General features: G+C 39.6%; 1 protein-coding gene across 1 annotated transcript; it reads right to left on the bottom strand.

Annotated features, from left to right (window-relative positions):
- Positions 1 to 754: 754 nt before the first annotated feature.
- On the bottom strand, positions 755 to 9,837 carry LOC146462303 (uncharacterized). Its single transcript, XM_085085809.1, has 4 exons — positions 9,603 to 9,837; positions 7,802 to 7,960; positions 4,938 to 5,210; positions 755 to 2,183 (listed from the first exon to the last, which is right to left on the bottom strand). The coding sequence occupies exons 1-4, from the start codon at positions 9,697 to 9,699 to the stop codon at positions 778 to 780; spliced, it is 1,935 nt and encodes a 644-aa protein (XP_084941935.1). The 5' UTR covers positions 9,700 to 9,837; the 3' UTR covers positions 755 to 777.
- Positions 9,838 to 14,520: the final 4,683 nt, after the last annotated feature.

Raw genomic sequence — 14,520 nt, 5'->3', positions numbered from 1 at the left:
CTTAATTTCGTCTGAATTAGCTTAGATTTTACTGAAAGTAAGACGAGAAACGAATAAAACATTTTTGACATGTTTGAGCCACCACCCCGAGGCATTTGAACAACTATTTTGTCCCGGCGGTGGGGCATTTGCCAGTTTATTTTCAAAAAATCCTAATTCCCGGGGGTCAGCCCGGGGGGGTATGGGCACTGTTGGAATTGACACAGTAAAACTGTGTCAATTCTCTGACCTCGGGAGGAGAATTAATATAGCCGTACAAAAAACTGTGAGGATTACACAACGCTTATGTCTATTTCCCGAAGTTAACAGCCATTCTAGCTCTATTAAAATAACATCAAGAGGGTAGAATTAAAAGGGAAGTGTCGTGGGTTTTTGTCCTCTAGCCCTTTTGTTCTAAAAAAATGGTGAAATAAGACCTTCACTTAGCTACAAAATAATTCTAGAACAACGAGAGGAAAGAAATTAACTCAATTCTTGAAAGGAAAATCTCTTAATCTGTTCATGCCCATTTTAAAAACAAAAACTGAATGCGCGAACTACAAAAACGTAAGCCTAACATCTTTCAAGTATCAATCCATTCCGATATACTCTTTCACTGGCCAGATGCACTTATCAACGGTTTTCCTGCACTGGAGTGATATTTTTGTTGTCAGACAAACATTTTTGGGTTTTTAAATGACATAAAATTCGCTTGATACTTCCCTTTTTAAGAATAAGGGACAAGTGATACAGCCTCAGTACGAATGACGCTTTCTTAGAAGGTCGTGTTCATTTTAGTTAATTCGTTCCACTTGGTAGGCTTATCACATTTTTGAAATCTTGAATGATTGAAATCAATTTCTGATCGAAGTGATAGCTTCCCCCATAATGGTACTCTTTACCAAACCCTAGAAAGCCTGAACCAGTAGTCCCGGACCCAAACAAGTTTCCAGTGCCGACTGAACTTGTGGTCCCGGACCCAACCACGCTCCCAGTAACGACTGAACTTGTGGTCCCGGAACCAAACGAGCCGCTCCCAGTGCCGACTGAAACTGTGGTCATTGGGATTGTGAACCCGGTGCTGGCCGAACTCGCGGTTATAGAGCCAAAGGGGCTCCTGGTAGCAGTCGTGGTAGCCGGCGTGGCCATTGGGGTAAATGTGAGCCCGGTGCTGGCCGAACTCGCGGTTATAGAGCCAAAGGGGCTCCTGGTAGCAGTCGTGGTAGCCGGCGTGGCCATTGGGGTAAATGTGAGCCCGGTGCTGGCCGAACTCGCGGTTATAGAACCAAAGGGGCTCCTGGTAGCAGTCGTGGTAGCCGGCGTGGCCATTGGGGTAAATGTGAGCCCGGTGCTGGCCGAACTCGCGGTTATAGAACCAAAGGGGCTCCTGGTAGCAGTCGTGGTAGCCGGCGTGGCCATTGGGGTAAATGTGAGCCCGGTGCTGGCCGAACTCGCGGTTATAGAACCAAAGGGGCTCCTGGTAGCAGTCGTGGTAGCCGGCGTGGCCATTGGGGTAAATGTGAGCCCGGTGCTGGCCGAACTCGCGGTTATAGAACCAAAGGGGCTCCTGGTAGCAGTCGTGGTAGCCGGCGTGGCCATTGGGGTTAAGAACGGGGTTGCTCCCGGATCCGTTACGGTTTCCGAGGAAATACTCGCGGCATTTGGCTTGGATTGCAGCGGATAAGGCGTTGTAGATGAAGAAACCAACTGTGCAATCATTTTCCTGCAAACTGAACAACTATTAAGTCGGTCAAGGAGATCCCTATTCGCTTTGCCGCTTGAGCCTGGTGATGGAAAATGTTGAGGACAACGAGTGATACCGCAATGTGAGGACTGTAGGTTCAACTGTAGAGAATATTCCACCAACCCAACAAACTGAGGATAAATCTCTTTAAGAAACGTTTCTAACCGTCCAGTTCTTTCAAGATATAGGCTTTCCAAGCTATCGCGGTCCAAATGATTGAAATCTCTCTTTTCTTTGACGTTAGAAAGCTCCATGTTTTTAATCAGGTTGTTACACTCTCCGCGAACACCATCCAACCTACTGTCCTCTCTTGTTGTCACTGTGCGATTGGCCAGGGAGAGAACCTTCACCACATTTTCTTCAGATTTCTGCACATCTTGAAGGCATTTCACGCAAAGATCAAGGACGCCTTTTGCTTGGTACTCCTGGGCTAATTTTAGAAGATGACCCATCTTGTTGACTAGACATGCAATCAGAAAAACGAAGAAGATGAAAACATTTAAAAGACATGTATAGAAGAGGATGCATCGTGTTGGTAGTAAGGGCATGGCACTTGAATATAAATTGGATCAACCCCTCAGTCAAAATCCAATTTCCTAACCGTTTTATTTCAGTGCGGCTTAGCTTCACAACTGTTAATTTCTAAACACCTCTAACGTAATACCCTCAAACTGTTTAAATGGTAAGTAGAGTGAAACGTTTTTTTCCAAATACTTTGCTAGTTTATCAGTTCGGTGCTCCCCCTTTCTCCCCTCTCTAAGCACAACAGTCACCGAGTATTCAAATAAAGTTGTGATTTGATGTATAACAGAGCTACCTTTTCTAAAGCTAAGGTGGACAATCATACTGTAAGCTCAGTTTTGTAGTTCTTCTTAAGAAAGCGCTGACATCTGCGAAGAGTTGTTTGCACACGTGAAAACAACACTGAACAAAGCACGATATTGATGGGCCTTAGTGGGAAGGTTAAGGATTCCTTTGACGTGAGCTCCCAGTGTGCTGGCTAGAACTATGGTTTCTTAGTCAAGGAAAAACCGGTTTTCCGTTCTTCACAAAAGCCGACCTTTCCAAATTCCAATTCCACCAGTAAATAGCACAGGGCACAGAAGCTTCTCTTTCACCGCAGGTGTTTATTGGCCTAATCTTTCAACAGGCCTTGGCTGGAACAAGATCTATGATGCCTTGTTCGGTCACGTCTATATATTTGTCTCAACAAACTCGAGTTCAGCTGAAATTTCCCGGTGAATTTAGCTGGAGTTTTGGTCAAATTTGAATCCTCTGCGCCCTGTGTTAACAGTGGACGAAGAGCCACTTTGTGGATGTGCCACTGAAATTCCCATTTATTAATACTATACATGAAAAAAGTTTTCAGTGTTCATAAAAGACGTATGCCATTACAAATGGGCTCTGGCTGGCTGGAAAACAAAAGAAACCAATGAGAGCTAATCAGAGTTAGAGCTCATTTTATAGCAACATATGAGCCTCTCTATGGGTATATCCGAAGAAATCGAAGACGCGAAGATCACCGCTGAAAAAACGAAGATCTCTAGATTGAAGCGAAGATCTGAAAATTTACCAAAACTTGCGTGATCGAATGGAACACTCAGATATAGGATCCGTGGATTTCTTAACTCGTGAATTAATGCTTCTGCTATTGTATCTCGCTGCGTGAAGATTGTATGTTTTCTCTCACTTTCGAGAGCTATAGCTTCGTTGTAGCGCTGTCTTTTAGCTCTTTGAGTTGCTTCTTATCTGAAAAACAGCTATTGCGTTCTTAGAGCTGACATGTACCTCCATTATTTTGTTTCTTAGCTCGCGTCCGCAGCAGATATTTAAAGCTAAGACAGACAACTTTCTTGTGAGTCTCTAGGATATTGGGGAATTTCTTTTGGCGAGTGTCTAAGATTGTTTCTCATGCAAGACTGCAGTTTCGATTTCTTGGAATCTCATCAGTTGCTAGCATGTTAAAATGTGGTTAAAACGTCGCCAAAGAATCCAACAATCCTTTATTGTTTCAATAACTGTTTATATTGCTTTTCGTGAATTTAAACAGTAAGTTACGCAATTTCCTATTGAAGTGAAATATTTATCAATTGTGAATAACACTGAATAAACGTTTAAACCATTTCAATCTGAAAAAACGAAGATCTTCCTAAAAAAAACGAAGATAAGCGAAAAAATCGCGAAGAAAACGAAGACCGTGGGTACCCATAGAGAGGCTCACATATCGGCGGAACTGAATTTGAGATCATACGCAGAAAAAATTGGCCGGGGTTTTCAGTAAATAACGATTTGGTGTTGCAAGTGAAACAACATCAGAACAGCCAAAATAATTATTCCAAAAACCCGAACAAAGTTAAGAGTACCTCTTTCTAGCTGAATGTGAGGAAACTACGGTGTGATGAGGAATATATCCGGCAAACAGAATCGAGGAAAACGAGCCAGCTAAAGTAAATGAACAACTAGAAAATATTCTACAGCCTCTTGACGACTACGATGAAGCCGACTAAGAAGAGGAACGACGACTGTATGTTGTAATATCCAAACGAAATGAAAACCCCTGTGCTTGGAAGAACCGAATAGCAAAAACTATGGCTCCACTTGCCCCGGTAACGAAGAACGTGCACAGACAACAGCTGACCCATCGATTGTAGCCTCCAAGGAAAAACAATTCCCGCCTTGAAGTTCATTTTCGGGTTTTTAATCTCAGAATTTCCATTAATCCAACCATTGATGAAAACTATATATCAACAACTGCCAAGTTTCTTTCATCTTTGACCCTCAAAGCGGGCATCTGAGGTTTCAAAAGGGCAGTCTGGTTATTGTAAAAGCTGAGCTTTCATACAAGAGGATAATTCCGATTGAACATTTACTTTTACTGGTTATTGTAAGCCGAGTTTTCTTTAAAAGATATTTGAATGATTTAAAATCAATGCTCGCAAATTTCATAGTTGAATGATTTCGAATGTTTGGTCGTGCATAAGTATGAATTTGGCAAACGTGGTACTCTGTTTCAGCCAACCAGTTGAACGAACTTTAAACTTATATCGTTGTCAAAATTTCACCTGTTTTGATTTTAGTTTGTCTTCGACAACATTTATTAATAACATACATGAAAAAAAAAATGGTTTTTTTCAAGATGTGATCATGACGTAGAAATCCCTAGAGGAAGCTGAGGCGATAACTGCAAATGCCGATCTTAAACACATATACTCACGTGATATTCCTTCACTTTCCCTCAGGTAAAGTAAATTGAGGAAGTCCAAAACCTCAGCCACCTTCTTTCCTTCCAGAGGAATCTCTGTGGCTGTCTTCTCTTTAATATCGGAGCTTAACATGGCTTTGAACACTGGTGAATGCAGGCTTAGTATCTGTCGATGTACATGAAACTTCTCATCCTCCACCACAAGAATCAAGTCACTATCTTCCCACGGTTCAGAGAAGGGACGCTTTTCAGATGCTGTCTTTTCTGTCGGCTTTTTATTGATACCTTATGAAATGAAAATTAATACAGTTTGCTGTTAACTAGTGACAGCCAGTCTGTGAAGTGATCTTTGTAAGAAATGCTCTTTCTTGTCAAAAAATTCGCTCTCCTCTTGGCTATGGATAGTCCCTTGTTTCCTTCTCTTTTCTGCAGACTATGCTTGATCGATTGAAATATTGGAAGGAGTAAGTGTTATGACCTGTTAAGAGAAATCTGCTCTGCTAGGACTAAACAGGGAAGATATAGTTCTTTTTGTTACAAGGCCAGGCTGGATTATGGCCTGGAGCTTCCGAAATGCCGTTCACTCCACAAGGCCGCCTTTTACCTAATTGTATTCATTTGTAATGTGAGCCATTCTCAAAAAGCAAAAAGTGACATAGACAGATCAAGACCCAGTGCAATTAAACTTTGATTGACACTGCATAATGAGGTATCACTATGATGGAATTTGTTGGCATACATTCACTTCTTCTTTTATTATTGTTTTAATAATTTGTTTTCAATAACATTAATTTTATTTGTAACAGCCAATCACCAAAATTAAGGCCAGGTAGTTGTAGGCTAAGGAAGCGTTAACAGAAGTACCCACATATTTCATCTACTCAAAAAACGTTTTCCTATTCTTAAATAGCATTAAAATAAAGAACAAACAGTAAAACAGAAGTACTGTGGATTTCAAGTGGCATGCATGGATAGGAGTTAAAACCAATACTTCGTAAGGTGTATGGCTGTTAAACGACGCCAGAATAATTATGAAAGCAAACAAAACTAAGAACAAGTCAATGAGCTCTTTGGAATTTTGTCGATTAAGTGTACTTGGAACAATCACTGTTTAAAAAATTGTTAAATTATTTCCCATCTCTTTTATATTTTGTCATCTTTACCAACAAACTATCGCGCATTCGATGAGGTCAACAGTCTGTTTTACAAGTTTCTGTAAAATGACAAGGGTGATAAGATTAAGTGGAATACAATGATCGGCAATGTGACCGACTTTTCCCAAGCCCCTAACGTCGGTGAACCCGATAAGAAAATACATGGAAGCAGAAAAGAAAGCAAAATGGAAGCTTTTTTTTCTATTTCTAGAATTACGAGACTTTGGCGGCGACATTATTTTCAAAAGTAATCTGCACAAAAAGGGATCAAAGTTGACATACAGTGTCAACTACAAATTCACTACTCAACGTAGATTTCTCCGCAGTTGCAAAACACGCTGTATTAAATAACCCTTGAGTAGAAGCCGTCTCCCTCTTTTCTGGGCCTCTCGTATCTTGTAAGATTTTTAAAGAAAACTGCTTGCATTTCCACTCTTTTTTGTTGCAAATGTATGTGACTTTTTCTTACATGTATCACATGGAATACGGTGCCGCTACAATAATCAAGTTTGTCACCATGAATGACCTTAAGACGATCATTGCAGTAAAAACCCAAATTGCATGAGTTCTATAAACGCAACTTTGGAAAAGTGTATCAAATTTTAAAAAAAAGGTAGCATCTGAGTATAACTGTAGGTTTTGTTGTTGTTTATTTAATGGCTTATTAGTATTGCACTTTGTTAATGGTCTAATCAGCCCCAACTGCACTTTCAAGGGTAATAATCCATTTTCAGTTCCTCCACTTTGTGCCAGTTTTAGGGTCATCACACAAAGCACTCTGTGCACTGTGTTTAATTAATTTACTTTGCATGTCAGATGGAATTGGTTTTCTAAAATCCTTCAGCCTGATCTTCTCAAACTCATTAATAATTCATAAAGAGAAACAAAGAAAATCCGCACTACTGGATATGTGTTCCTAATTACCATATAATGTTGCTAACTTTAGCCTTGAATTTCCCAATAATGATTGATCATTCGAGAAGCCATATCAAATACTCCAAAGTATTTTCATCAGATATCTAAACACCTCGAAGTCGTTTTAAAAATACTCGGCTGCGCCTCGTTTTTTCAACCTACTTCTCAGTGTTTGGATATCAGATGAAACACGCTTTCTCGTGTTTGATATATTACATCGCTGATGAACCGTAATACTGAAACCAAACTGATAAATCCGGGAACTTAAGCAACGAAGACGGCAACGGCAACGACAACGCCGCAAAATTTAATGAGCAATTTAGTTTAACAATCGCTCTGCACGTGCGTTTTACATTTTGGTACATTTCTTTGCTGTCCTCTGCAAAACAAAAACGTGAAATGTCCACATTTAAGGTTTTGTGGAGAATGTCAACCGACGACGGTGAATTTTTCTTCTTCTTTCTTAACTTGTACTCCACTCCTACCAGTTTGGTTCTCGGGTAGTTCTTCGTTTCTGTAGAAGTTGTACGAGTTAAAATAATCGCGAAGTAGCACAAATGAAATAAAGTTACATTTTCAGGTGACGTTACCATACAGAGTTCAAGTCACTAAATGTGCCATAACCGATCCCCCGAGACTGGATAATTACTAAATAGCCAGAAATATTATGTTTTCTTCCTGAAAACAACTAATTGGGTCCCAAATGTAAAGCTTCCCTCCCTCTTCGCTCCTGGAAATTGGTGCACACCACCATCTGATCACAAGTGAGGATATAATTTGCAGTTTAGTATTTGTTTTTAAACTTACCAGTTTCATCATGGCTTCCAGATTGGTCTTCATGTTTACACACAGTCATAACTTTTTCGTCAAGGTCAGATTCCTCAAAAGGAGCTTCAGACATCTTCAGTTTTATAGGGATGTGTTTCGGCAAGGTTCGTTTCCTTTCACTTTCCAGTGTTGTATCACCTAGAAGAAAGAGTCGATTACAAGGCAAAACGCAGACGATTTAATATAGGATCTGCGGATTCCCGGAAACGTTGTTTACACACGAAGTCTTTCCGGGAATTTGTCAGTTTCTTGTCAGAGGGTGGGGGGGGGGGGGGGGGGGCGTGGAGGACTGGGTTAGCACTCTCCAGGTCCACAGGATAAATATGTATATTTTAACAGACACAAACAGAAGGTCATTTCGTCTAACTCTGAAATTGGCCGTCAGTCTTTGAGTTTGGGTCTGACATTGCATGGGAAAAATTGCATATTTTGGCCTGAGAAGGAGGTGGTACTGCAAAAAGCAAAACAAATAATAAGCAGATCACACAACCGCTGTGAGAGCTAATACTCGGCGAAAAGTACTAGCTTTGTTCGAATAGTTAAATAGTTTTGAATACTCAGTCAGATTTCATAATCAATCACATAAAAATATGGACACGGATCGGATCTTTGAAAAACAACTGAGTAAGAAACCATGGGGCATCAAATGGCTTGACGACCCTGCTAGAGCTTTGACCAGACTGAATTGCTTAAATGAAAAAAATATATCGAAAGGCTGATATCATCAGTACAAAAACTAAATTGCATGAGTACAAACACAATTTTGTAAAAGTAGATGAAATGAAACAGAGATAGCATCTGAGTATAACTATAGGGTTTTGTTGTTTATTTCTTGGCTTGTTAGTATTATACAAATGGCCTAATCAGCTGCCCCAGTCAGTTTCGAGAGTACCCTAAATAATCCATCCATCCGTACAGCCATTGCCAAAAATGAAATGAATTTGCATAAGGCGGCTCGGTTGGAAACTGAAAATTGAGCTTATATGAACCTAATCTATCGTTCCTTGAAACTGTAAGCACTGAAACTACGTTGGAATAGTCTATCTCACTTTCTTGTCCGTGTTGTCAATTATTGCAACAGGGAAGTTATGCAATCCCAGTAAAACCTTGTAATTCGATTCGATGCACGTGCAATTTCTCGACTTTGGGCCAGTTCCAGGGCCGTCACTCAAAGCGCCCCAGCTGCTTGCGCAATTATCAGTTGTGCATGGTAGATATAATAACTTTCAGGCTTTGAGGCCACATTAAGTCTAGGAATGGCCGGTGTTCGAAAGGTTTTTTGGTCGTCTCGCGAATTTCCAGAGGACCTCAGGCTCTATCAGTCTTAGTAAATTGCCTTTGTATTAGGGTTGGAGTAGGGGGGGGGGGGGGGGGGAGCTAAAGGGTTTCTTTCTTTCTTTCTTTCTTTCTTTCTTTCTTTCTTTCTTTCTTTCTTTGGTACCTTCGGAGGACTGTAGTTTCAAATTAAATCCAACGGCACAAATTAAGGCTGGATCTAGTTTTTTGTTAATGCTTCAGCCTGATTATCAGTCAGACCTGAACCATAATACTGAAACCAAACTGTTAAATCCGGACTAGATAAGGCATTCGTCGACAAACAGTATTAAAGTCACCGCTGAAGTCACTGATTGTGCTATAATTTCCGGACACTGAATAACTAGCTAGCCATTTATATTATGCTTTCCCTCCCTCTTCGCTCCCGGCAATTCAGGCACACCGCCATCTGATCACAAGTGAGGATTTAAGCTGCCGTTTAGAATTTGTTTAATTATAAACTTACCTTCATCATGGCTTCCAGATTTGTCTGCATGTTTATAATTACAAACGCTGATCACTTTTTCGTCAAGGTCAGATTCCTCACTAGAAGCGTCAGACATCTTCTTAAACACGTTCAGTTTAGGAATGGATTTCGGCAAGATAAAAGTTCGTTTCCGTTCACTTTCCAGAGTGGTATTACCCAGAAGAAAGAGTCGATTACAAAGCAAAACGCAGACGATTATAGGATCAAAGGTTTCCCAGAAACTTTGTTTACACTCGAAGCCTTTCAACAATAAGTTGAATACATTTGTTCCTTTTTTCTGTTCGTTTGAGGGTTCGATGATGAGCGTGATACTGCTGCTTTTCTACATGCTCATGATGACCTTAAGAACGACGACGACAAAGACGACGATGATGATGATAAAGATGATGAGAACCAATCGAAAGAAAAGGTGCATCACGTTTAGAGTTTGTCGCGGACTATTGCTGACAGCTTACTGTATCCATCTCAAGGAAGTTTGATCTTAGTCTATACATTTGGTCATACGTCTACTTCATTTTTTTTTTAATGATTCCTCTCCTAAGGTCTTCATTTTAGCAACTCCATCAGACATAAACAATGACAAAAAAAAAATTCAGACTCCACCAATGCTGAATACACCTTGGATCTACCTGCTTCATCACCTTAAACATCAAACTACACCTCAACAAGGATAGACAGGGAAAAGAGGCCTTTGAATATCCAGTTTAGAAATGTGCATTTACGTTTCCGCCCGGAGTTCAACCCTTTGCCCTTTCCCTTAGAACTTTTACCAAGAGGGTATAGTACCCTTTTTAGTAAACAAAACAAAAATATCCCCACCCCCTTTCGTGTACCTCAAAGATTAGCCTAATTAAACCGTAACTGAATGTTCTGATACAATTATGTTTTCATGGAGTTCGGGCCTGAAATCTTCTACGCGTGTTCTAAAGCAACGTCGTATAGGATTTTAGGGAACCGATATAAACGTGTCCAGAAAACCTAAAAACGACCATTAGGGCTTTGACATCAATTTACTATAACTATCAAAATTTCCGTGCGCTAGCTGATTGGCTCTCAGCTATTGAGTCTATTGTCTATAAGAGTACAGACCATAAAAATGACATTATTGTTGTTATGCTTTTATTCGCTTCTAACACTTAAAAGCCTTATCCTGTGATACTAGAATCTCAGGATTTGTTTCCGATCGGTTTAACACTCGCTCGTCTCGAACAAACCCAACACTGATATGCATATTAACTAATGTGCATATGATCGAGTGATTGAATTTGCAGGGTTCAGTTTCCACGTGTTTCTAGTCAGATTAGAACTTACGTACGACCTGTTGTTGTGCTTTAAATGGAAAGCAGAGTAAACGAAAGGAATGCAGTATTTCATAAAATCTGTGATTGAAGATAGTTCGGTTTTTTCGTTTTGTCGGATTTTAAGCCACCTCAGCTGGCAAAACGAGCAAATATTTTCGTCCAACATGGATCTTGCTGGAAGAACATGTTTCGCCGTTTATAACTAACCGTCTCTCTCGACTTTGCATTCAAATGGTCTCCCTTGCTTGATCTACACAGGAAACATATTTCCCTCTGCTCGACAACGCTTGCACGAGAGGAACAAAAAAAAGCAACCAATCATGATCAAAATCGAAAGGTGTGTGACTTAACAACTGGCACGCCATAATTTAAGAAGGCAAGTCATCTGGAAAGTCGACGATTTCGCTTTCCTTTTAAGAATCAGTATAAGCTACTCTGAGTCTTCTAACAAACGTCCACGTGTCTCTCCTTCAGCTTTAAGGTAAAAAGTAGCAGGTGTTACCTTCTAAGAATATTCAATAACACCAGGCCACTTGAACGGCCTTAGCAGGTTGATTGAAAATATAAGAGCGCACTCATTGTGTCCTTTTCATTCGTTGTTGCGTTTTCTCCGGTTATTAACAGACACAAACACAGCTTCCGTTATTTAGAAAAAAGAAAGCTTTTGGAGATAGCAATGTATGTGTTTCAAGTTATGGAGGAAAGACAACGAGGGAGATTACAGTACTGTAATGGGATTGAAATTCAGTTTCTTACTCTTCTATTTATCGAACAGTTAGTAGATTGCGGTTTTGAGGTTGGGCGCTGCATTGCCGGGACAAACGAGAATCCCGAGTTCGATCCCACCTAGGGATCCAATCTGTTTTATTTGTTTTCATATTACTTGTAATCGGCAGCGCACTAATCACTCGGTGTTCTATAATTGAAAAGAAATTAAACGACGAAAATGAATACATCATCGAAGATCTTGAAACCTGAAATGTCTGTCAGTAACAGTACTAGTTCTATCGATGAATTGCTTTCTTAGCGACATATTGTGGACACTGATTACTTTGTTCTTATTTTCTTCAAGAGACCTTAAAGGGTACATGACAGAACTTTTTTTTTTTGTTATTTACTTGATCAAATCTTCACGACGCTTCAAGTTGTTATCATATGAACGTTGGAAAAGAATTTCAAGTTTTCTTCCGTCATTTGAGGCTTATAGAAACGTCAAATTCGCCAATATGAAACTACACTTGCGGTAGGATACAGTACCGCGCAACACAGGATCGCTATACTTTTGCGGTTTTTTTATTCCTCAGTAGTTTCATTCTGAGTATTCAATAATCCCATTCATAATTTCGCCAACACAGTTTTCTTCCTCTGCAACGAACCAATAGAGAAACCGATTCTGTATTGACGTCACGACCCAACTAAAATTTGACGCTTTTGTACGTCTGTCGAAAATAAAGGGAACACACTAAGTGAAAATACTAAGTGAAAATTTCATCAAACGAACGAAAAAAAAATTCTGTCATACACACTTTTTCACCAATAATATTTTGCCAGAAATATTCCGAAAAAAGATTCTTAATCTTGTGTCGCGGAAGTGAATAGTGACAAAACGCATAATACGCTATTTTCAATCAATGCTAATCTGAGCAAGACAAGCATAATTGTCATATAACGTACATGACATGCAAAGGACATGTTACTTTTACGTCAAATTAAAAGTTGTCAAATTACTCCATTTTATCTGTCTTTTCATTTTGGGAAGCAAATGTTGTCACTTCTGGCCAACGAGCAACTGCCTCTTCCCCCTTTTTTAATTTCCTGCTGTTGTCTGCATGACAGGTATTAGAGCAATCGATTAAGCAAACCAAGCAAGGCCAGTTTGTGAGGCTTCGTTGTTTCCAAAGTCTACTCCTTTTAAAAGAAACGCTTCGTCCTACTGAGAGGTCAGTGTCTCATTTTAATGCCAAGTAAGAGAATGATTTTTTAAGGCGAATTCATTCCTTCGGTCGTCGTTGATCAGCTGCTTTTCTGGCAGCAAGAAATTTGAAGTGGCAGTATTTTTTTCACACTCGTGAAATGAACTCTACGTAGCGTGAATTCTCTAGTCAGTATCAGAGAGATGATTAAGCTTTAGATTTATGGTCAGTCCAGTTTAGTTTTCTTGCTCCCGCTCAGTGTGACAGTGAGTGTTCTCAAACTCGGCTTCAATCAGAAGACGGTTTTACTTTTTTGAGACGCGGATCTTCACCTTCCCCTCGCCATCCAAAAATAACACATGTCGTAAAGTCGCAAAAAAATTCGAGATGTTGGCCACAGTAAGAAAAAAAAACGGTTCAGCTGAGCAATTTATAGGATTCACTCCTATCGAGTCGGATATACTGGTACAGATAGTAATCGATTCTGCAAGGTGTTCGAATTTACCATTCTCAAAGTAAAGTGTGCCAGTAGAGAAAGAAAATCGAAATATTAAACTCGTGACAACTTTCATGTGATGCACAAATTGCATTAGGCATTTCACTTGATGAATCATTGGCAGTACAATTCTGGATGTGACCTTACAAATAGAGGCTGATATCAATAGCTTTTCGTGTGACAAATTTAGTTTAACAATACTGACATAGCTCTTTTAATTTAAGAATTTATGAAAACGGTAATGAGTAAAACAGTTTCAGTTTAAATCCTTAAACGAAATGGAAATCAAACCACGATCTGATTTTTCTGATTTTCTCTTGTCTAATTACAAGATGTGGCCATTAATCATTATCGGTTATTGTTTATTTGTCCCCCACTGCTGCTCGAGTCAAATATAACCTAACTTTTCAGCACATTTCCTATATCTTGGAACAAAGTTATTCAGATTTACTCAGTACCGCTCAGTATTTTCACATGAGTGACCTCACTTGTGACAAATTCAAAATGGAATTAATATCGGAGAATACCGAGCTCGCAATACTTTTTCGGAATCAATTTTTCTGGTTAATCGATGGTCTCTTTTGATAAATCAATTTTTGTGGTATATCGATGGTCTCTTTTGATGTTGAATCTTTTAAAGAATATAACAACTTGAATTGATTTGATGAATGTAGCCGACCAGGACAATCCTGTGTTAACCCTATCTAGACAGCGATTTTTTTTTTCGTCTTCTGTAACCCGAGTAAAGGAGAAGAGCGGATTACGTATCCCTCCATAGCTCTGGGAGTTTTTAGTCTATAACAATGACACTTGAAGGAAGGATAGGGCGCCCAAAACTGTTTCTCTTGAGGTCTTCAAAGGAAAGTGATGGCGTCCATGAACTTTCTGTTATTGGAAAGAGCTGGTATTCGATGTTAGGAGGTCATTCAGTAGTATGTTTAGCCGATTTACTTCGTTTGTGCGATTTACGACACTGTAGAACTGCATTTTTTGTTCTCTAACAGAGAGAGAGAGAGAGAGAGAGAGAGAGAGAGAGAGAGAGAGAGAGAGAGAGAGAGCTGAAAATTACATATAGTGTTTGTTGATAACAATGTTACGAAAATCATTGAATTCAAACGTCACTTATTACACTTATTATGCAGAACTGTTTTCCCAAAAACTTTGTGAAACTTCCGTTACCCAAATAA

This window comes from Pavona decussata, unplaced genomic scaffold, assembly GCF_977016875.1.
Source record: "Pavona decussata unplaced genomic scaffold, jaPavDecu1.1 SCAFFOLD_190, whole genome shotgun sequence".
NCBI classification, from domain to species: Eukaryota; Metazoa; Cnidaria; class Anthozoa; order Scleractinia; family Agariciidae; genus Pavona; species Pavona decussata.
Note: the sequence above shows the minus strand (reverse complement) of the source record. Positions and strands in the feature narration are given on the sequence as shown.